Genomic DNA, 24,202 nt, shown 5'->3' on the forward strand with positions numbered 1-24,202 from the left:
GGGCCAAGAGATTATAAGGGGAACGACATGATGCACAGCAAGGTATAAAAGCCCGCAGGGATATTATTAACTTTAAATTGCAAAACGAGAGAGAGAAAAGCAGTGCTTTTTATATTAAAAGCATTTGTTGAGGTTATTTTGTATATCTTATAGAAAAGGGTAGGGAAGCTTTCTTCCAGCCAAGGGCCACATTGTCTTGTGGTCAACCTTCTGAGGGCCGTTTGCTAGTAGTGTAGTAGGCAAGTCTAGCAGCCAAAGTGGGTGGAGCAATGGATGTATCTCTTGCCTCCGTGCAGTTTCCTAGGCTGGATTTCAGTCACATAAGTCAGATATTCCTGTCCATGCACGCACGGAGAGAGAGAGAGAGAGAGAGAGAGAGAGAGAGAGAGAGAGAGAGAGAGAGAGAGAGAGAGAGAGAGTTCTCAAACCAGTCAAGGAAGAGTTATTACTATAGCCAGGCAAATGCACTCAAAGGGGGCAGTGCCGGATTAAACCCTGTGGAGACCCCTAGGCAGTCAAAATCTTGGGGGGGGGGTCTTACAAATTACCTCCTAATACATTTTTGAAAGCTTCGTATCTGGATGTTCCTTGTACACACTCTCTAGTGGGATAACATTGAAGTAGGAAAGCTTGGTTGTAATTGTCTTTCAAGATCAAATCAATAGTATTTTGATCCGTTGTCCCAGGGCCCCTAAAAGGCGTGGGGCCCATCGGCTGGTGCCTGCTCTGCCTATTTGGTAATCCGGCACTGAATGTGGGGCATGGATGGAGTTCCCCCCACCCCAGTGTTATTCAAGTCAGACTCCTTGGGCACACGTCCTGCTGTGGAGACCTATTTTCACAACAATCCGCATCAAGTGAGAGCAAAAGACAAGACAAGCTCAATCAGGGCAGTAGTCTATTCCAGCATCTTGCTTCCCATCATGATCAGTAAAATGCCTCTAGGAAGCCCATGAGGAAGAGGAGAAAGCCATAGGCATCTCCTGTTGTTGTTCCCCTACAAGTGGTATCCAGTGGTACATACTTCCTCTAAATGTGGAGACTCCATATAATCATCATGGGTGAAATCAATGGGTAGAGCTATTTGAGGGCTTCCATGTAAAAGAATATGAGTAATACACCCCCCCATGCCAGTGGGAATTCTGGAAATCACAGTGGGGGGATGGTATTCCCTCCTGGTCAATAAATCACTTCCTTTGCAATTCAGGCGGGGTGAGGCAATATATCCATTTCAGTTTCTCTGTTTCTCAGTTTTGTAGACTTACATCCAGTTCTTCACAGCTACATCAGGCTGTGAATTCTTGTCGGGGTGGTGGTGGTGGAGCAAGTCCTTGTGAAAACTGATTGTTATTTTAATGCGAATTTCTCCTCATCTGATGTATGAAATTTTGCCTGATATACACATGTTGGCAAGCATTTTGGAAAGCATCCTTCACTAATAAAATGCATTTTTTACAGGCTGCTTTCATTGACATGTGCATTTTGTGCACTTTTTATCCTTATATACGCAGTTTTTTTGTATATTACATGCCTGGCAAACTGCAGTGCAAAATTCAGAGACGTGCGGATTTCATAGCTGCCAAGTTATCCCTTTTTTACAGGGATTTTCCCTTATGCTGAATAGGCTTCCTCGCGAGAAAAGCGAAAACTTGGCAGCTATGGCGGATTTTTGAAGAGTTTCTGTGTTTTGGTTTGCATGTCAATTCGGAAAGTGCAAATTAGGTAGGAGGTTCATTTGAAAATGTGAACTAAATCAAATTACTCCCCCCCCCAATCCCTACTCTGAGCAAATCTGGAAAACTTCCTTGTGGATAGTGAGAGACAACTCAGATACCAACCCTCAACTTTCGCCTCCCCTCCCTCTAGCAATATGGTAAGTTTGTGAAAATATGTGGGGAAGCGGAGAGGAGGAAAACAGAACTAATGAAAGATCTGGCACTGAGCCACTCAAAGCTGAATCATAAGTGGAAGTGGATATGCACAGGGCTTTTTTCAGCTGGAACTTTTTAGAAATCAGTTCCGGCACCTTTCAGGTGGGTGCCATTGCTGTTTGAAGAGAACGAGGAAGGTGTTCGTGGTGAGTTCTGAGACCTCTTTTTCTGGAAAAATAGCACTGGATACGAGAACATTGTAGAGTTGGAAAAGGAGTGACTGCCCCAGTGCCCCATGGACTGCCCCATGTAGAAAGTTTGCAGCATTTGCAGCTTATAATAAGATACAGTGGTACCTCAGTTTACAAACACAATTGGTTCTGGAAGTCCGTACTTAACCTGAAGCGTACTTAACCAGAAGCGAACTTTCCCATTGAAAGTAATGGAAAGTGGATTAATCCGTTGCAGACAGTCTGTGGAGTACTTAACCTGAAGCAACCTTTCCCATGGAAAGTAATGGAAAGTGGATTAATCTGTTCCAGACGGGTCCACGGAGTACTCAACCTGAAGCATACTTAACTCGAGGTATGAGTGTAATTGGTTCCGGAAGTCCGTACTTAACCTGAAGCGTACTTAACCTGAAGCGAACTTTCCCATTGAAAGTGATGGAAAGTGGATTAATCCGTTCCAGACAGGTCCGCGGAGTACTTAAACTGAAAATACTCAAACTGAGGCGTATTTAAACCGAGATATGACTGTAGAAGTTTATATAATTTTGCATGGCGTTGAGAGAGAGAAAAGGTTTTCTCCCTTGCTCATAACTCATAGACAACCAATGAAGCTGAATGTTGGAGGATTCAAGACACACAAAACAAAGCACTTTTTCACGCAGATGTATAGGATTCACTTCCATAGGAAGCAGCGATGACCACCAACTTATAAAAGCATAAAAGAGTATTGGGAAATGATCCATAATGAAATGGGGGGGGGGAATGTTTAAAGGTACTCCCCCCCCAAAAAAAACCAGAGTCTTTTCTGTTGGGGATAATTCATACTGAAATTCCCAGGTGTCAAAAAAAGGTTATTTATGTATGCTACCACTGTGGCCCATGTTTCTTTAGCCCAAAAATGGAAAATGAGTGAGGTCCCAACCAAAGAAGAATGGCAACTTAAGTTAAAAGAATATGTACAACTTGCAGACTTAACATATAGAATAAGAGAACAAGAATAACATACATTTAGAGAAGACTGGAACATGTTAATTGAATATATGGGAAATAATTGTGTACAGCTGAAAAGGTTGGCAGCATTAAGATAAATTCAATGGTGTAAATAAGTGTTGATGAATGCAATAATGGAATACTGAATGGTATAGTTTTTTTGTAAAATATGCAGGGATTTATGATATGTAAGATGAACCATGGAAAGAGAAGAAGGGAAGTCATTGATATTTTAAGGATGTAAAATAAGTACCGTGTTTTTCTGTGTAAGGCGAGGTTTTTTAACTTTGAAATTATGCTTAAAAATTGGGGTTGTCTTATACACAGATAGTGGAGAGGTGGGAAGGGCGATTGGTGAATGCAGTGAGCAGGAGATTGGCAGCAATGTTTTTGTGGGTGATTGATTGGTGCAGGAAAGTCTGCTGGCTACTGGCTGCTGCAGCAATTGGGCAGGCAATTGGCGCTTGCCTTTGGCGAGTGTGCAAATGATTGGTTGCTTCGCCAATGTGCACTGCTGCGGTCCTGCGGGTGAGCGATTTTCGACAACCCCTCCCCCCCAAAAGCTGAACTAGTCTGGGTAACCCCCCCCCCAAAAGCTCAACAATTCTGGCAATCTCTCCCCCAAAAGGCTGCACAACTCGGGGCAATCTCCACCCATATTCTCTTTTTTAAGCCCCTAAAAAGATGGGGCATCTTATACATGGGTGCATGTTATATATGAAAAAATACGGTATTTTAAATTGCAAAACAGAAAATGTAATTTAAAAAGAGTGTGTGTGTGTGTGTGTGTGTGTGTGTGTGTGTGTGTGTGTGTGGAAAAGTATCATGGCAGATAAGGCTATCAATGACTACTAGCCAGGATGACTATGCTCTACTTCGTTGATTTTTCAACAATACAACATAAAAAACAGAACAAGAAAAACACAATACATACACAACATAACAAAATATCACCATTACAAGAAAAACAAGAAAAATCCCAATCAATCTTATATCACATATCTTTGTCGACTTCCTCCATTCCCTCCCAACTACGTTACTATATATCACTTCCTTAGTACTTTCCAAATCTTGATTCCAATCTTTTAAATAATTAATTAAACCTATCGAAGAATTGATGCTTTTGAATTGTGGTGCTGGAGGAGACTCTTGAGAGTCCCATGGACTGCAAGAAGATCAAACCTATCCATTCTTAAGGAAATCAGCCCTGAGTGCTCCCTGGAAGGACAGATCGTGAAGCTGAGGCTCCAATACTTTGGCCACCTTATGAGAAGAGAAGAATCCTTGGAAAAGACCCTGATGTTGGGAAAGATTGAGGGCACTAGGAGAAGGGGACGTCAGAGGACAAGATGGTTGGACAGTGTTCTCGAAGCTACGAACATGAGTTTGACCAAACTGCGGGAGGCAGTGCAAGACAGGAGTGCCTGGCGTGCTATGGTCCATGGGGTCATGAAGAGTCAGACACGACTAAACGACTAAACAACAACAAACCTATTAATACTCTTAATACCTTATCAATACAATAAATCTCTTATACTTATCTGAAAATATAAATCTATTCTGATTAAATCTTAAAAATTCAATATCATAATAACACTTAACTAAATCTTAATACACAATACACTTAACTAACACTCTTCTATAACCTCCTTTTACTTCCAAATCTGTAACTAAATACTGCTAATCTTACAATTCTTCTCTAAATAAACTTTAAATTTCTTCCAATCTTCTTCCACCGATTCTCTCCCCTGGTCCCGGAGTCTCCCAGTCAGCTCGGACAGTTCCATGAATTCTATCAGCTTCATCTGCCAATCGTCCACCGTAGGTATTTCTATGCTCTACTTCCATGGTGAAAGGCAGTAATGCTTCTGAAGACCAGTTGTTGGAAATCACGAGAAGGGAGAGGGCTCTTGTGCTCGGGTCCTGCTTGCAAGTTTCCCACAGGGATACGGTTGGCCACTGTAAGACCTGGATGCTGCTCTAGATGGGCCATTGGCCAGATCCATCAGGCTCTTCTCATGTCCCTAGGACTCAGGGATTTCTGAGCTGAAGGAGTTCATTTCAGAACCCATTACTCACTTACGAAGCTCCTCTCCCACACTCAACTTCTGTCCTTTCCCCTCAAATGCTCATAAGCACACTATCCGTTCCGCAAAACATCACATATTCAGGAGGAAAAATCGCCAGAAGGGAAACTTTCCATCAACGGAAAGACATTATTAGCTCAGGTTAATGAAGATCTAATATAATATGGCTGTTACTACATGTCTGCCCATAATGATTGAATTTTTTTTCTTCTATGGGGGAATGATTAAATTAACTTTCGTGTAGTTCGGAAATTAGACCGAAAAGGTTAACCAACCTTTAATGATTTGGCAATAATAAGAATTTATAAACATAAACTGTAAGGTGCAGCTCAGTAAAGAATAATTATCACTGTTTTATGTTTAGATCACAGCACTAGACAAAGTGTTGTTGGGGAAAGGTTGTACATTGCTTGGAGGCATAAAGAGCAAAGTGGACGGGTTTTTAGATGAGGGTTTGGCCTCTTGATAAATGCCCCATTACCTCTCTGTTTTAACATGCATTAAGTCTAACTAATGAACATCAATCTTGCTTAAACCTAGCTTGGTATAATGGCAATTCTAACGCAGCTATAAAAATAAAGCTTTTGGTTGATAGCTGTTCAAAGAGTTTAGAACTTCAGAGGCGGTCATAATCCCATACTGCATGCCCTTGGGTCTTCCTTCCATTTTGGACACATAATTTTTGGCGATTAACTTATATTAATGATGAAAGTGACAAGCATTCTAGGGGTCAGGCACAGCCCTGCGTGTGCACTGACACAATAAAATACACGCGTGTGCAGTTGTCACACATCCTAATCCACTCTTGAGTTGCAAGCCGGGAGCATTGCCCCAAATAGGGATTTTGTCGTGCTTGAAGTGTACATCCAGTGTAAACCTAGACTAATGCAAATGCAAAACATTTCTTTAAAAAATTTTTTAAAAGTGTTGCTTTTTCATCACAAAGGTTGGAGAGGCGCCAAAGGAGGTGCCAGAATGAGAATATCAAACCTAGGCTTGTAGTGCCTGGAGCGGCTAAGTATTAAAAGTGGCAGTGAAACAGTTGTGGGAAGGAGGAGTGAACAGAGCAGGGAGAAAGAGTGAGTGTGGGATGGAATAAAAACAGAGAGAGGCACAGGTTCCTTCCCGATACATCAAAGGATAGTGGAACAAGATAAATGGCTCCCCATCCAGGCCATATGGATACTAGAATAAAGGAGGAACCTGCACACTAGGGATGGGGAAGAAATCTGATTCCGTTCACATTTAAAGGCAAGCCTACTTAATTCACCCTTCAAAATTTGTGCTCCTCCGAATTTTTCAGTGCCCTTCTCCATCCAACTAATGTACACAAGGATGCATACCCTAGGGTAAATTTCACCATAAAATACATTTACTGGTGACATTAACATACCAAACTGCTAAATAGGGGGGAATTCCTTTGCAAAAATGTGTACTTTGGTCAAAAATCACATGCTAAACTATTTCCATTAGGAGAAATACACATTACAAAATGCTGATCAGTTTTTTTAAAAAATGCAAACTAATATGGAGCACTGAACTGAAGACTGGAAAAATGAGAAACCGAGAGTTACTTAAATGGGGTGTGCTTTGTTCCTACAGTAACTACTTAAATAAGCCATGATGGAAGTGCCTGGTGCTTTGCATAGGAAGCTGGGTGACAAAAAAGGTTTTTGCCCAAGCATAAAAATTGGGTAGGGGGGAGATGTGTGTGTGACAAATGGATGTACAGTGGTACCTCGGTTTATGAACACAATTGGTTCCGAAAGTTTGTTCATAAACTGAAGCGTTCATAAACTGAAGCGAACTTTCCCATTGAAAGTAATGGAAAGTGGATTAATCTGTTCCAGACGGTCCACGGAGTACTTAAACTAAAGCATTCATAAACTGAAGCGAACTTTCCCATTGAAAGTAATGGAAAGTAGATTAATCTGTTCCAGACGGTCCGCGGAGTACTTAAACTGAAGCGTTCATAAACTGAAGCGAACTTTCCCATTGAAGCGAACTTTCCCATTGAAAGTAATGGAAAGTGGATTAATCCGTTCCAGACAGGTCCGCGGAGTACTCAACCTGAAGCGTACTTAACCCGAAGCATGAGTGTAATTGGTTCCGGAAGTCTGTTCATAAACTGAAGTGTTCATAAACTGAAGCAAACTTTCCCATTGAAAGTAATGGAAAGTGAATTAATCCGTTCCAGATGGGTCCGCAACGTCCATAAACCGAAAATTCATAAACCGAGGTGTTCATAAACTGAGGTTCCACTGTACATAATAGTGTAAGAAGAGCTCTGCCTAAGGCCTGTCTAGTCCAGCACCCCGCTCTCAAAGTGGCTGACCATGTGATTATGGGATGTTGCAATGCTCCGCAGCTGGTATTCAGAGGCATATTGCTTCCAAAAGTGATGCTAAAGCATAACCATCACACCTACAGGTCATTGATGGCTTTATCCTCTGTGAAAATCCCTGCACTGCTAAGATGTCCAAAATTATTATTATTATTTTGTAATTTAGTTTTTATCAAAGATTTTTTGTGATACAAAACAAATAAACAAACAAATAAACAAGGGATAGCAGATAGTGGTTAAGAGCGGTAGACTCGTAATCTGGGGAACCAAGTTTGTGTCTCCGCTCCTCCACATGCAGCTGCTAGGTGACCTTGGGCTAGTCACACTTGAAGTCTCTCAGCCCCACTCAACTCACAGAGTGTTTGTTGTGGAGGAAGGGAAAGGAGAATGTTAGCCGCTTTGAGACTCCTTCGGGTAGTGATAAAGTGGGATATCAAATCCAAACTCCTCCTCCTCTTCTTCTTCTTCTTCTTCTTCTTCTTCTTCTTCTTCTTCTTCTTCTTCTTCTTCTTCTTCTTCTTCTTCTTCTTCTTCTTCCTCTTCTTCTTCTTCTTCTTCTTCTTCTTCTTCTTCTTCTTCTTCTTCTTCTTCTTCTTCTTCTTCTTCTTCATTTTTCACAGCTCGTTTACATTCAGTATGAGACACTATTGTCATAGACACTGGGGGAAATGAGAGGGGAGAGGGAGGGTTGGGGTGATGACCTTTTCATTCTATTGCATAGTGTTTGGGGGGGGCGGTTGTGTCAGCATCTCGTGGGCAGGTCCTTTATTTATGTAGTTATTTGTTTTTATTGGCATTGTGAGAGATTGGAAGGTCTAAGGCTTGGTTTGTATTTGGTTCTCTGTCCAGCTGGGTTAACCCCATGAACCCCCAAGTACAAAGAAAGCTCCATAAACAGTCCTATGTGAGATAGGGAGATGTGGTCACCTCTGATTTTGCATTTTGAGTACCATTAAGGGCTGCAAATTGAGCAAACCTAACACGTGCAGCACAATTGACTATTGTGCCCATGCGTGTTCATTTCAGTGAGGCTTGTGCAAAATAACTGCTCGGCGTATTGTGTCCCTTATAAACTATAGCAGGCATGCCCAACAGGTAGATTGTGATTTACCAACAGATCACTGGACATCTGTGGTAGATCACTGGAAGATCATTGGCTACCCCCAAAGAAGCTCAATATCGTAATAATAATAATAATAATAATAATAATAATAATAATAATAATAAATTATTTATACCCCGCCTTTCTGGCTGGGTTTCCCCAGCCACTCTGGGCGGCTTCCAACAGAAATATTAAAATACACTAATTTCTTAAAGATTAAAAGCTTCCCTAAACAGGGCCGCCTTCAGATGTCCTCTAAGAGTCTGGTAGTTGTTTTTCTTTTTGACATCCGGTGGGAGGGCGTTCCACAGAGCGGGTGCCACTACCGAGAAGGCCCTCTGCCTGGTTCCCTGTAACTTGGCTTCGCGCAATGAGGGAACCGCCAGAAGGCCCTCAGCACTGGACCTCAGTGTCCGGGCAGAACGATGGAGGTGGAGACGCTCCTTCAGGTATACTGGACCGAGGCCGTTTAGGGCTTTAAAGGTCAGCACCAACACTTTGAATTGTGCTCGGGAATGTACTGGGAGCCAATGCAGGTCTCTTAGGACCGGTGTTATGTGGTCTCGGCGGCTGCTCCCAGTCACCGGTCTAGCTGCCGTATTCTGGATTAATTGTAGTTTCCGGGTCACCTTCAAAGGTAGCCCCACGTAGAGCGCATTGCTGTAGTCCAAGCGGAAGATAACTAGAGCATGCACCACTCTGGCGAGACAGTCCGCGGGCAGGTAGGGTCTCAGCCTGCGTACCAGATGGAGCTGATAAACAGCTGCCCTGGATACAGAATTAACCTGCGCCTCCATGGACACCTATGAGTCCAAAATGACTCCCAGGCTGCACACCTGGTCCTTCAAGGGCACAGTTACCCCATTTAGGACCAGGGAGTCCCCCACACCTGCCCACCTCCTGTCCCCCACAAACAGTACTTCTGTCTTGTTTGGGTCTCCTAAAAGAAGCTCAACATATTTGCCGTGCACCCCCAAAAAACAGGGCTTTCCTCCTCCCTAAAAAAAGCTCAACAACCTCAAACTGAAGCCCCCAAAGCAGGGCTTTCCTTCCTAAAAAAGTTCAACAACTTTGAACCCCCCAAAAGGGGGTAGATCACTGCCAGTCTCTAACTCTGTGAGTAGACTCTGTGAGTAGATCACAGTCTATTGGGAGTTGGCCATCCCTGAACTATAGCATATGAGCTGGGGGGGTCCTTCCAGGCAACAAACTATCTTGGAAGGTTCTGCCAACTCAAACCCTGAAGCTTCCATCTCTAGCTTCTTTGTGGCTTGTTCCTTTCAGTGCACTCCAATACGATAGCATTCCCTACGTGATTCAGCCCAGGGGTGTTTGATGATTTCAGCTGCTTTCAGCCTGCAACCTTGCTGTCTCTGTAAATTTCTGGGAGATAAGTTAAGTTCATTTTGTGTGTGTGCTCAGGAAGGTACTCCAGGTTAATGCAGCAGCTCTGACTGCCATCTCCATTGATATTCTTGTGTGAATACCATCTTCTTTGTTGTGGTGGTGGTTGCAAAAGGTTAAATGGACACTCCACTAGTGAGCCACGTTTCCAAGCGCTGCCAAAAGCGCCAGCCCACTTTCCAACAGGCATCTTGTTGGCCACTGTGAGAACAGGATGATTGGCTAGGTGGACCATTGGCCTAATCCAGCATGTCTCTTCTTATGTCAATGTTTTCAAGAGGGAGGAGTTTGCTTGCTTTTTCATGGCTCCCTGGAAGGGGATTGCTTTCATAATAACAATTGCAGAAGTTTTTTCCGTGTGTCCTCTTCTCTTTTTTGGTAAATCCCAGGACACAAATTTTTATAGCCCTCTAGCAACTACAGTGGCTCATTTACCAGAAGTAATGTATTTAGTGTTAACTCCGGAAGTGTATACTTAATTCTGACCAAACTAAGCCCCCTGATGTATATTGTGCTTCAAAGACCACGGTGGCAATTTGCAATTCAGTAGCCTCCCATGTGATTTGAGGTTAAACATTCACGTGTTGGCTAGCAGAGAACAACAGTTAACCAATAGTTAATAACAGTTAATCAACCAATCTAGGTGCTTTGAGAGCTCTTCCTGATCTTCTTTAGCTTCAGCGGAATCTTCCAGTTAAACCCTTTCATCAACACACAGAGGCATACTCCATTTCAGATGATGATTGATTCTGTTGTCATTTCCACCTTGTGTGAAGGAACCTACGTGATGACAGTGACGGCCAACGATGCGGACGACGTCACTACAGCCAATGGGATGGTGAGGTACCGGATCGTGACGCAAACCCCACAGAGCCCATCACAGAACATGTTCACCATTAACAGCGAGACTGGAGACATCGTCACGGTGGCTGCTGGGCTTGACAGAGAGGTAAGAGTTCAATGGGAAGCAGAATGAGCATGCATGATGGCTTCTCATCCCGGGGGGGGGGGGGGGGGGCTTTGCCTCCATTCCAGTGCAACACCTCCGACGCTTGCCTTGGTACCCAAGTAGCAGCTCCAACAAGCCCAGGCACCTCTTACACTGACTTAAGTTTATTTAAGTTAGGGTAATTTATCTGAATCACACACCAAAGGTAGAACTAAATATTGTGGCGAGGAATATTGTGTGGGCAAAGAAGATATGGGTGTGATGCTGCAGAGAGGAAATGACTGGTAGGGGATGGGTTAAACACATCCTCCCTGTGCTGCATCTCCATCATACACATGGACCAATAGATCTCCATCTAAAGTATTTCTCCAGGTCCCTCCTTTGAGGGAAGTTCAGAGGCTGGCGACAGATTCAAGGGCCTTTTCAGTTGCAGCTCCAGATTGGTGGGGTGTTCTCCCCAGTGAGTTCTGCCAGGCACCTTCCCTGACATCTTTTCTGTGCCAAGTAAAAATGTACCTTTCCTCCAGGCTTTTGATCGACTATGATGCTGTCGTTTGCTATAAATGTGCTGCCAAACCTTTATGATGTTGTTACTTGAGGGAAGCAGGGTTGCTTTGTGTTCTTTTATATGAATCGCACGTGTTTTTGCATAAATAGGTTTATATAGTGTTATTATTTTCTTATAATTTATATCCTGCCCTTAATCAAAAAGATCTCAGGGCGGTTCACAGAATAAGGGTGGTTCACAGAGTAATATACTTTTTGGTTGTGCTTATGTTTTTAAAGGGGTTGTGAGTCACAGCTAGTGACTAGCAAGTTTTAAAAATAGTGAAGATGACAAAAAAAATGATGTTGATGATGGTCACGAACCACCACCCCCCTCTTTGTAGCATAGAGCTATAGCTTCCAGACATGTACTGATTGTGCCAAACATGCTTTTCCTGCTTGAAAGTGAAGGGTCAGAGAGATCAGGAGGAGACTCTGCCTCTTCTGGCACTGACTGCAGTAACTTTCAGAGTCCTGCCTCCTTCTTTGAAAGCCATGGATCTAAAGTGCCAAAATCTAATGTGCAGGGAGATGCCAGTCGTAATGCACCCCCCCCTTTTCTTTCCATCCTTGCAAGCTGCCTCAAAGCCTACAGGTTCCCAAGGAGAGGCAGCTGCCCAAACTCTTGCTCTTCCTTCCAGCCTCCCTGCTCTTTCTTTCTCCGCTCCCGCCCTCCCCGCATCAGTGTTTCTGTCTGCTTCTTTCAAACACCTCAGGCTGCCTTTTTCTGCTCGGAGGCTGCATAAAGGCTTTAAGGATTCCGGGCTGCTTTGACACATCCCTGCAAAGCCTCAGAGCGGAAATCCTTGAACGCTGCCTTTGAGCAGGAGGAAGGTGGCCACTGGTGAATTCAGAGAACTTGAGGGAAACATTGACAGCCAGTCAGCAGCCAGCAGTGGGGGACCTGATGGGCCGTCAAAAAGATTTGGGAAGAGAAAACAGGAGGGGTGCCAGGTGGAGCTGGCATGGAGCTCTCTGGCTTGCCTGAAGCAGACTTGTCAGCTACAATTGACCCTTAGGCAGCAGAATCGGCTTGTGTTGGGTAAGTCAGTTGGGTAGGTGGAGAATGCTAAAGAGGCTGTGAGAGTTAGCAACTGAACAGAGCCTGAGAAAATTGCTTCCATTGGCTTCATCCCCAGGCAGGGCAATTTAACAAAGAAGGCCGTAGCTCCATGGAAGAGCTTTGCAAACAGAAGGTCCCTGGTTCAATCCTGGGCATCTCCAAGTTAGGGAAGGAAGGGACCCCTGCCTGAACTGCTGGAGAGCTGCTGCCAGACAGAGCTGAGCCAGATAGACCAATGATTTGACCTGACCAAGTACAAGGCAGCTTCCTATGGCAGTAGGAGGCTTACTGTCACTACTTGAAAGAGCAGCCAGAGAAAAGCTCAAGGTGTTGCTCTTCGTTTAGCAAGGCTCAGGAACAACATTTGCCTTCCCATTTCTCAGCAGAACATTATTCTGGGCAATGGCTTTGGACAGATTGATTAATTGTAAGTGAGAAGCCGTAGAATCTGTTACATTCTCTCCATTTCCCCAAGAAGTGAGAGCTCCCAGTGGACAGCATGGCTGTTTCCTTTGCACAAGAGAGGAAACAGGCACCTATATGTACACAGGCACCTATATGTACACAGGAACATTTCACCACCACGTATGGTCTCCCCGACATGGTTCAATCATCACCTGGGACCCTTCTCTGGTTGCCTGGGCCTCAGGGGGCAAAGCTGGTGTCAACTTGGGGCAGGACATTTACTGTTGTGGCATCCACCTTCTGGAATGCCTTGCTGTGTGAGATCCATCAGGCCCCAGATGGTTGAAGAAGACCTCGTTCTATATTATCTTTGTGCTGATGTAATTTGTTGAACACATTGGGCATTGTTAGCGTACTAATTTGAAGTGATATCTGTGGGTTGGGCATTATCTTTTCTTTATTCTGCTTTTGCTACTGGCTGGAGATAGAATTTTTATGTGTAAATAAGAAATGAATGATGGCACAGCCTAATATAGTGGTCTACATTACCTGCTCTAACTGGAGATTCCAGGAATTGAATCTGAGACCTTCTGCGAGCAAAAGTTCAACCATTGATCAATAGACATGCTTACATGGTAGAGCCTCAGAGATCAGTACACCACCAGTACTAGCTAACTCTAGCTAGAAGCTTTCTCTCTTCCAACCTCCTTGCCTTTTTTTAAAACTCTCTGCCTCTCATTACCTCCTATCTCTCTTTCACAAATGGAAACACGAACCCATTCTCCCTTCCTTCAGATGGAGAAATGCCACCTTCTTTATATAATAATAATAATAATAATAATAATAATAATAATAATAATAATAATAATTCAACCTGGAGGCGGCTGGAGGATCGATGGCGGCACTCACACAGGACCTTCACCACCCTCACTGGTACTGATGAACACCCAGCCCAAACCCCCTGATGATCTCTCCCAGCAGCTGCATGTAGATGTTAAAAAGCATGGGGGAGAGGACAGAACCCTGAGGCACCCCACAAGTGAGAGCCCAGGGGTCTGAACACTCATCCCCCTCCACCGCTTTCTGAACAAGGCCCAGGAGGAAGGAGCGGAACCACTGTATGACAGTGCCCCCAGCTCCCAACCCCTCTAGACGGTCCAGAAGTATGTTATGGTCGATGGTGTCAAAAGCCACTGAGAGATCCAGCAGAACTAGGAAACAGCTCTCACCTTTGTCCCTAGCCCGCCGGAGATCATCGACCAGTGCGACCAAGGCAGTTTCAGTCCCATCATGAGGCCTGAATCCCAACTGGAAGGAATCCAAATGGTCCCCTTTAAGCCCGATGGGTATCCCATTCAAACTCATGGAGAGATCCCCATCTTTCAGCAATTACCTCCCCTTGATGAAACATCACTAGAGCATCCTTTACTATAAACGGTCTGCCTATTAATAGCAGGGCGGGGGCTAGGGGCTCATGGCTGAACCAGCATTCAGTTTCAAATACTGCCATGCCGTTTGCAAAACTGAATAAAGCCAGGCCCATACCATGGTTGAAAAAAATACACACTTTAACCCTTGAAATATTACCTCTGCCTTCAATCAGTAAAGATAGAAAAAGCCACCCAAACTGTGAAGGAGGGAAGCATCATATGAATTACTGATGGATTTAAAGCTATATTACCTGGCTCCCATTAATGAGGCTATAGATATGGTGACAGAGCTATGTGTCCATTCACTCATTATGACTGCACTTAATTGAATGGATCCCCAAAGAAGATAGTGATAATTGGACTATAGTTCTTTAAAAATATATTAAAGGGAGTTGGTTTCGCAGCAGCCTGCTTTAAGCTCCATGCTCTCATGACAGCGTAAAATGCCAAAGCGGGACAAAAGGTTGTCATTTCCATTGAGCTAGTGGAGGGATTGTTAGGCAAGTAGGTAGATTGTAGTTCAGGATGTTCAGATGATATTTCATCAATGGGAGATTCAAAGGTGCATTGAAATAAACATGTGAGTGTAAAAAAAAATTAAGAGGTTGAAAGCAAATGTTGCTGCTGAAACATGTAAAGGGCAAAAGAGAAGAGAGTAGTTTGTTAGGGAATGTTTCAAGATTACGGAGGAAATGTCAGGCACTGGTGAGCAATATATGGATTATAGCAAGAAAAATGCACAGCCAGGAGAAAGAGGGACAGAGGAGTGTTATTAGACATTTTGGTGCAAGGGAATTTTTAGAGCTGTTGCAGAAGGCATGGAGAAATATACTAGGAGTGTGCATATGCCCTGAGATTTGCACCATATCTGTTTCTGTGCATTTTTAAAACATTCCCGTCTGCTTCTGAGTCACACATTGTGCTTTCTCCACTTCAATCTTTGTTTGGGGTTCCAAGTTGCTTTGTATAAAATGAGGGAAATCTATTTTAAAAAACAAAACAAAGCATCTTTTGGGCCAAATCAGATAAAATCTACAGGCACAGGAGCTCTTCAGAGGGAATTAAGTTTGCCAAATTGTAAACGAGGGGGTCTAAGGGCCTTTTCGTATGTGATGTAAAAAATGATTCAATTTCTTCCATAATCTCTTGTGGGTGGGGGGAGCTGAAGTTTGTCTCTTTCTGACTTAAAATTAATCAAGAGGTGGCCAAGTGGTTTTTATTCTTGTTGTTGTTATTGTTTAAGTTTACAGCTTCATATCGGCCCCTTTTCTCCCTGGCAATTGGGTTGTATCCACAGTATTCTTAAAAAAAAAAAAAAGACCCTCCACTGCTGTGCTTTAACAAACAAACAAAACACATTTCAGAGCTCCACATGCAACATTTCCAACAGCTTTCCTTCTTGCCAAGCCCATGGACTTCAATTAATATATATATATATATATATATATATATATATATATATATATATATACACATACATACATACAATGGCATTGTAGTGGACGGCTCCACCCTGACTTCCATCCTTTGAAATTCAAGCTATTCATTTAAATAGTTGTTTAAAATAGGGAGCCTTTTCTTTGGAGTGAAACTAAACTACCTCCCTCTCGTGTGGAGATACACCCTGTGTATAAAGGCAGGGTTTCTGATCACACTAACATAAGCAAAGGCTGCTAGATCAGTCCAATGGCATCCTGTTCTCACAGTGACTAACCAGATTCCCGTGGGAATCTGTATGCTGCTGGAAGGACCATATATTACAACTGTATGTACCCTATAAGCCGTGGAACTGCCTTATACTGTAAGTAAAGGACCTGACCCTACCCAAACTGTCTCGTGTTTTTCTGTTCCATTGGCACATTCTGCTGGCATGTCGAATGGGCACTCTGCACATGCCCCAACACTAATTCTGTGGGGTGTAAACTACTGTTCCCAGGATTCTTTGGGGAAAGTCTTGTGCTTCAAACATAACATACTTCAAATGTACATGCTTGTGTACACAGCCTTGACATTATAGCACCATAATGTCCTCCTGTTTCAATGCTTCACAACCAAGAAAAGAAAAAGTTATCTTAAAAAGAACCTGTGCAGATTAAACCACAGATGGTGTCATCCCACCTAGGGTTGTAAAGGCAGCAAGATTATTCTTCACGCCACTGATACTGACAAACAAAGGGATCTGCATGGGCTTTCTTTGGAGGGATTATGTGACTTCCAGGAACGACACATGTTAAATTGGTGCACCTGAGCCATGAAACAACTGCAGGGAAGAGAAGCTTCTCAGCTGACTCCCTGAAACAGATGATATCCTTGGTCTTCTTTGTCATGCTATCCTGCAGCTTATGAAGTAAGGAAATATTTCAGATTACTTCATGACAGGAGGAAGGCTGTGAGCTGAGGATATGGCACAGGACTTGCAGCACAGAGAGCAGATGAAGAACGATGGACATCTCATGGTCATCTATGCTTTGGTGGTGTGGTAGAGCACCTGCTCCACATGCAGATGGTCCCAGGCTCACCTCCCTCCATCTCCAACTAGAGCTGGCAGAGATCCTTGATTGAAACGCTTGGAGAGCATCTGCCAGTCAGTTCAGATCATGGACCAATTGTCTGACTTGGTCTAGGGCTCCCAACACAGCACAACACATGCCTTGCATGTTGAGATAGACCATCTTTCAAGTTCTCCTTATGCCAAACTATCACCACATTACTATTAACTGAATGACTACCCCCTTATTAAATGATTGGGGAAACACCTGATGAGTTTCTTGTGCCACCGCTATAATTGTATCGGAGAGTCTGAGTGTCTTTGGTGGCACTGAAGAGGACCACAGTCATCACCCAAGGTCAAAGGTTGGAGATTGGTGGAAAGCCCAGTGGTAGAGAACATGCTTTACATGCACAAGGTCCCACATTCAACCCCTGGAATTACCAGGTAGGGCTGTGGATTCCCCCTATCTGAAAGCCTATAGACCTGTTGCCAGTGAATGTGGGCAATACTGACCTAGATGAGTCTATGGTCATACAGAATCATAGAATTGTAGAGTTGGAAGGGACCCTGAGGATCTTCTAGTCCAACCCCCTGCAGTGCAGCAATATGCAGCTGTCCCATATGGGGATCAAACCTTCAGCCTTGGCGTAATCAGCACCACATTCTAACCAACTGAACTATCCATTAGATTCAATGTTAAGTCATCTTCCTGTGTTCCTAGCTAGGGATGGGCCAATCGGTCAGTTTTGGTTTCTCTCAGGTTCTCATTTTTTCAATCTTCAATTCAGTTCTTCACATTGGTTTGAGATTTTTTTAAAATAAAATAAGTACTCCTGGAAATTCATCAGTGCAATTCATAAGTGCAAATTTCTCCTAATATACACATTTTGTTGCAAAGCAATTGTTCCTAATGTATTTTGTGTGTCGTTCTCACTGATATATGCATTTTTCTACACATCATTTGGCTGCAGAATTGCATCTGGAAATTTGGAGACGTGTGAATTTCAAAGGATGGCTGCGTTTCAGTTTTTTACTTGTTTCAGAAAGTTTAAATGTTGTCTTTAAATGCGAACTGAATTGAATTTCTGCCCCATCCATAGTTCCTACCAACAACTGAGATATTGATAGTATCTCCCAGCATTTTTGGATACAACTGCACTGATCTCTATTGCGGCTGGGTATACTGTATTTCTCTGCAGCCTTGTGAAGCTTCATCCGGTCTACAGCAAAGGCGATCCAGCCCTCTGGAGAGCTTGAACTAAATATTTTATAAAAGAGGACTTTGAGCACATAAAAAGTGGAGGGAGGGAGGACACAGAGGGAGGGGAAAGCAGAGAAAGCAACCGCATTTCCATACGTATTGCTGGCATGGCAGTAAATGTTGAGACTTCTCAAATGCCACCAGGACTTATTTGAGATAATAAGTATTTCAGCTCTGTGTCGCTTGTAGCAGGAATGGCACTCACTTTCCCCCAATCTTCTTTAAACACATAGTCTTTACTAGCACATTCATCTCCTCTTAAAAACCGAAGAGTCAGAGGCTTGTGAATCTCTTCATATGGAATTTCCCTAGTAAAATTCTTCCAAAAATTACTGGAGCAGGGTCGCGCATAGCGCTTTTAAAAAATGCATGAACCCCCAGCTCTGTGATTACTGCTGCTTGCCTCTCAGAAACTGCAGCACTCTGAGATTGGGTTTCTCCATCAAGTGAAAGATAAAAGGGAGAGCTTTCTGGAAGAAGAGTTAGTAGCTTGTTTAGTTATGAATGTGGTGGGGGTGGGAAACTGAATATTACTTCATCATATTTCCTTTTCCCACATACACTGGTGGAAGAAACCAATAATGCTAGATCAAAGTTTTGTACAAAATCAGATGATCTATTTCATTGTAGGGGTTTGGACATGCTCACTCATTTTAGCTTTTCTTCTTAATGAAACCCTAATGTTCCAGCAAGACTGTTTGGGTATAATCTTCCTTGTGCTGTTCAGTGGAAAGCAGGGGTCTCCAAACTAAGGCCCGGGGGCCGGATGCGGCCCAATCGTCTTCTAAATCCGGCCCGCGGATGGTCCGGGAATCAGCATGTTTTTACATGAGTAGAATGTGTCCTTCTATTTAAAATGCATCTCTGGATTATTTTTGGGGCATAGGAATTTGTTCATATCTTTTTTTCAAAATATAGTCCAGCCCCCCACAAGGTCTGAGGGACAGTGGACTGGCCCCCTGCTGAAAAAGTTTGCTGACCCCTGGTGGAGAGCATTTCCAGGGCAACTTACAAATCCTAACAATAATATAGGCTAATTTAGGAGGAAGGTGGGGATTAAATTTAATAAAATAAAATAAATGATAATGGATAATATTTAAAAATCTGAAAGCAAGCCAGGATTGATATTCCGTGAGGAGTTAGAGGACATAGCATCATAGCAAGTCTTATGCTACACTTTCGTGTACACTTTCCCATAGCTTTCTACATTGCAAACACTCCAGTCTTCAGCGGAAACAGGTTTATTGTACAAATCAACTTGTGCGACCAGAATTTGACAGTATGTGGGTGAATCCCACCTCCAAATAGTGAATGTGGCACAGCCAGAATAAATAGCATCATAAAGACCACAAAGCATCAAAACAGTTCCCACTGCAGATTAAAAGCCTGGAAGAATAAATAGGACCCCACTTGGAGCCAAAAGGACATAAATGAGAGTGCCAGGCAAGACTCCATGGCAATGACATCCTATAGGTTGTGTGCCATATCTAAAAAGAGCCCTCTCCCTAGTCACCACCTATCTCACTTTAGACAATGGAGGCAGCTGGAGGATGCTCAAACTGTAAAGTGATGGAGATCTTGTGACCCTCCATATCTTGTTGGACTCCAACTTGTACCAGCTCCAGCCATCAGGGATGATAGGAGCTGTAGACCAACAACATTTAGAGGAGATCAGGTTCCCCAACCCTGGAGAAAGGGAGCAGGTAATCCTCTAAGTACATAAGGTCTCATTCCAAATAGGCATTTTGCTCACCATCCCTTGACCCTGGCTTTGCAGTTGATCTCTACTAGAGACATAGCTGCCAAGTTATCCCTTTTTTAAAGGGATTTTCCCTTATGCTGAATAGGCTTCCTCGCGAGAAAAGGGAAAACTTGGCAGCTATGACTAGAGATTCCCTCTGCAACAAGTGAATTCCTTCCATGCCCATTTTATGCCTTCTTTAAACTGAGAAGAGAAGGATGAAATGCTGATTTGGGAGTATCAGGTGAGAGTGCTCTTCTGCTTGGATCCTGCTTGCGAGTTTCCCAAAGGCATCTGGTTGGCCATTGTGAGAACCATATATTGGACTAAATGGACCATTGGCCTGATCCAGCAGGCCTCTTCTTATGTTCATCTATTTTGCTGGTGGTTATTTTGGGCTGTTGCCGTTTTCCCATCAGTTTCCTCTCCTTCCGGTTTTTTGCCCGTCTAAAGATTTACCCCCATCTTCGAGCAGGCGTGTTGTTGTACCATCTGCTGCATAATTTCTTCAGAAAGACCTTGATGTGCAACCAAGTTACATATCTGTGACTTCCCACAGTGCGCAGGTTTTCTCTTGTCAAATGAGAACAAATGGCTATAAGGAAAATGACACCTTTGTTGCAAGGCGGCCTTGCGTTTATTTTTATTTCGGGTTTTATTATTTCCATCCTTGGTTGTGGGGTTGTGGGAGGGAAGAGGGAGAGAAATCATGAAGAAGCAATAGAGAAGGGGCAAAGATGTTCTGCTCTTCCATGATTGCCCCATGAAGTAAGGGAAGGAAGATCAGGAGTCATTTCACACGTTCCAGGGGAGAAAGGAGCAATTCAGACACCACAAGAGCTTGTTTGTGTTCCATCTCCCCACAAAAATAGGTCCTGATCCAAGAGGAGATATGAATTGACCCTTTCCTCTCATTTTCGCCAGTTGTTCTACATGGGTTTTTTGCTGCCTATTTGCCCTGCCCCCTTCCAGGAGATTTGTGAAGCTGAACATTCATCGCATGTAATGAACTGCAAACCTCTATGAGCGGCATTCATTTCTATGGCATTATTGCTGCTAGCTCTTCACTCTGAGGGCCTGTGCAATAAAAATATAAATACAAAGGTTTTATATGTTAATAAGCTTGGGTATCATTACTAAAATAATCAAATGGTTGAAATTATTCTACTAGGAAATTGTCCCTATTTCTGCAGCAGAATTTCCTGTCAAAGGAAACAGCTGATTAGCGCTAAACCGAATTTAGCCAGCCATAGATTTAAACTGTTGGCTGGGAGCTGGTGTTAGTACGAGAAGTGTATAAAATAATCTCACCTCGCTCCGTTTTGATTTTGTCATTATGTGCAACCATGACCTTTAATAGCACATTAGTGTCGTGTATAATGTCACTCATTAGCAAAAGGAGTTTCTTTGTGTAACCCAAGCTAATACTCTTAGAAATGTTTTCTCTACCTTCTGGTGAATTAATTGTCGTAATGCAAGGACATGAGGGGTTTGTGGAGGGAGGAGACAGAAGCAGCTTTAACACACACACACACACACACACACACACACACACACACACACACACACACTATTTAGTCTTGCAGAATGGCATCCACCACACTTCTGATGGATCAGAGTCAAGTCCATAGCATGGTTTCCCATCCATAGGTATGTGGCAAGAGTTGTTCCTGTGTACCAGACGCAGGCAGCATTCACGCAGAAGCTCATTCTGTTTTCCCAGTGTTTTCTTAACTGTTAATTTCCACATTAAATTTGAGCTTTTGCACAACATAAAAGCCACTTCCGGTAAAATAGCAGAGTATAGCCCAAGTTTAGTGCTCATTTCCATGTTCTTTGCTTCTGGGGGAGGAAATCCCTTTGCAAATAACATGGAAATGAGCACTAAACTTGCACTGTATTCCACTGTATTTCTGGAACTGGCTTTTAAGTTGTGTGGAAGCTCAGATAGAATGCAGAAATTAACAGTTATGGAAAGTCCAGGAAAATGGAATCAACTGATGTATGAATGCAGACACAGCCTCTATTTTTTTGCTCACTATGCCTGATGAATCACAGTCCCTGTTTTTGCCTTGGGAAGAATGGGGGATGCCGTATTAATATTTAGCGACTGTGAGTTGCTAGCAACACTCTTCAAGGTTTAGCTCTTTCCTCAGGATTTCTAGAAATATAAGCAGATACATTTATTTGTTGGCTTGAAATAGTTCTACCCAACTTCTCCTGCTCAACGTGCTTCATGGTGAGCATTAAAAGCATGCACCTCACCTCCATCACAGACGTTAATATATGTTGGGGTGGAGAACCTTTTGCAACCCAAAAGGCCACATTCCCTTCTGGATGCAGCATGCCAACAGTGGGCATGGAAAGCGGTAAATGTGGGTGGAGCAATTGATGTGAACTCTGCCTTTGTAAGGTAGACCATTTCTGAACGCATCCGCACATCTCTATCTTCCATCCAAGCAAGGAAGAAGAATTATCAGAGTAACTTCTTCAGGTATCTGAAGAAGTGTGCATGCACACGAAAGCTCATACCAAAATAAAAACTTAGTTGGTTTTTAAGGTGCTACTGAAGGATTTTTTTTATTTTTATTTTATCAGAGTTCAGTGATGCATTCCAGCCATGGAAGACCTCTCAAGGGGGATGTGAAGTGATGAGTGCGGCTAGGGAGATGATGAGACCTAGGAAAAACCCACAGTGGCTAGATAGAGATGCCTGGAGGGTTTCCAGTCCCTTGCATTTGTGTTGCCATGTTAAGGCAGAGTGAAATGCTCATCCGGTTGGATTTTAATTGTACATTACAGCTTAGTATTGCCTTCATTTTGAATTCTGTATGGGGCCACCATAATATTTTCATTGCTCAAGGCCTCCAAAGGTCTTCATCTGGCTCTGCTGGTTGGCCACTATGAGAACAGGATGCTGGAGTAGATGGGCCATTGGTCTGATCCAGCAAGCTTTTCCTACATTCTCATGTGGAAGGGTCAAAACTATATATATATATATATATATATATATATATATATATATATATATATAGGATGGGGATTTGGATGGGGATTTCCCAGGGAAAACGGGAGACTTGGCAGCTATGGTGGGGAGGAGGCCGAGTGGTGGAGCCCAGTGCCACGTTCTGTTTCCGCCTCCCTATGGAATGTCCCACTGGGCAGGACACGTCACATGAAATCACACAATCTGCCTCACCAATGTGGGGAGCAGGTTGCTGCCCCTGATGCTGCCCCTGCAGGCTCTCCAGAGGGGGCAGAGGCATGCGCGCGCGCACACACACACACACACACACACACACACCACCTAGGTGCCAAATCCACCAAAGAAGGCATGAACTGATGGACCAGATCTTGCCTTCAAGGCAGAGTGCTAGGCTGCTCTCTTTAGGAGCAGAACCACTTGCTGCACTAAACAGAGCCTGCCCCATTCCTTTGTAAAGAATAGCATGGGGCAGTGATGGCGAACCTATGACACGCATGTCAGACGTGACACGCAGAGCCCTCACTTTTGCACACACACACCCAAAACAAACCTCCAAAACTTTGGTCAGCAGCTCCCCCCAAAAAAGCTCAACAACTCTGGGCACTTTGTGATAGATAAGGGGTTTTTGGTTTGGTAAAATAATTAGTTTTTGGTTCATTAAATATAGTTATATATTACAATTATACATTTTTGTTATTTAAACTATAAATATCACAAAATTATGGTGTTTTTTCTCGAAGTGACACACCACCTGAGTTATGCTCGGTTTTTTGGCAAATTTTGACAAACCAAGCTCAAAAGGTTGCCCAACACTGGCATGGGGTATGCTGGTGTCAGATTAGCATTTTAGCTAGACACCTTCCATGCCTTTGTATAACTGTTCTTTCTGGATTAACTGCCTGCTGTGTCTTTAACCAGCATCACCCTAAACATTAAAGACCTCGGAAAGAGTCCTTGTTCTTCAACAGCTGGGAGCCAGGACACCCTCCCTCCCAGTGAGGAACAAGGCGCTGCCTGCCAGGAAGTTAAGCTAGCAGATTCGACCCACCTGGCAGGACGCATCTCCACTTTCGCAGACCACTTGATTTCCATGTGCATTTGAGTAACTTCACATCCAGCCCTGGATGCTGCACTTGGATTCAAATTGTTCTCTCTCACACACACATACACACAAATCCCTCCACCTTGTCTACAGCTGGTTGCTTTTTACATTATTCAATAAATAAAATCCCAGCTGAATAAGGGGGGGAAATGTTAAGTATTCGACTGGAAGGCTCACCGGGTTTTAGCATAATCTTAGCA

The 24,202-nt window shown here is 43.4% G+C and overlaps 1 protein-coding gene across 2 annotated transcripts in view; it reads left to right on the top strand.

The window, feature by feature from the left end:
* The window catches only part of CDH4 (cadherin 4), a 756,000-nt gene that overhangs the window by 612,862 nt on the left and 118,936 nt on the right, over window positions 1–24,202 (top strand). For both annotated transcript variants that reach the window (XM_035121942.2, XM_060277334.1), the window contains exon 7: window positions 10,805–10,977. In XM_035121942.2, coding sequence (XP_034977833.1) covers window positions 10,805–10,977 — 173 coding nt within the window. The remainder of the gene's footprint in view (window positions 1–10,804; window positions 10,978–24,202) is intronic.

The sequence above is a fragment of the Zootoca vivipara genome, chromosome 7 (genome assembly GCF_963506605.1).
Source record: "Zootoca vivipara chromosome 7, rZooViv1.1, whole genome shotgun sequence".
Taxonomy (NCBI): Eukaryota; Metazoa; Chordata; class Lepidosauria; order Squamata; family Lacertidae; genus Zootoca; species Zootoca vivipara.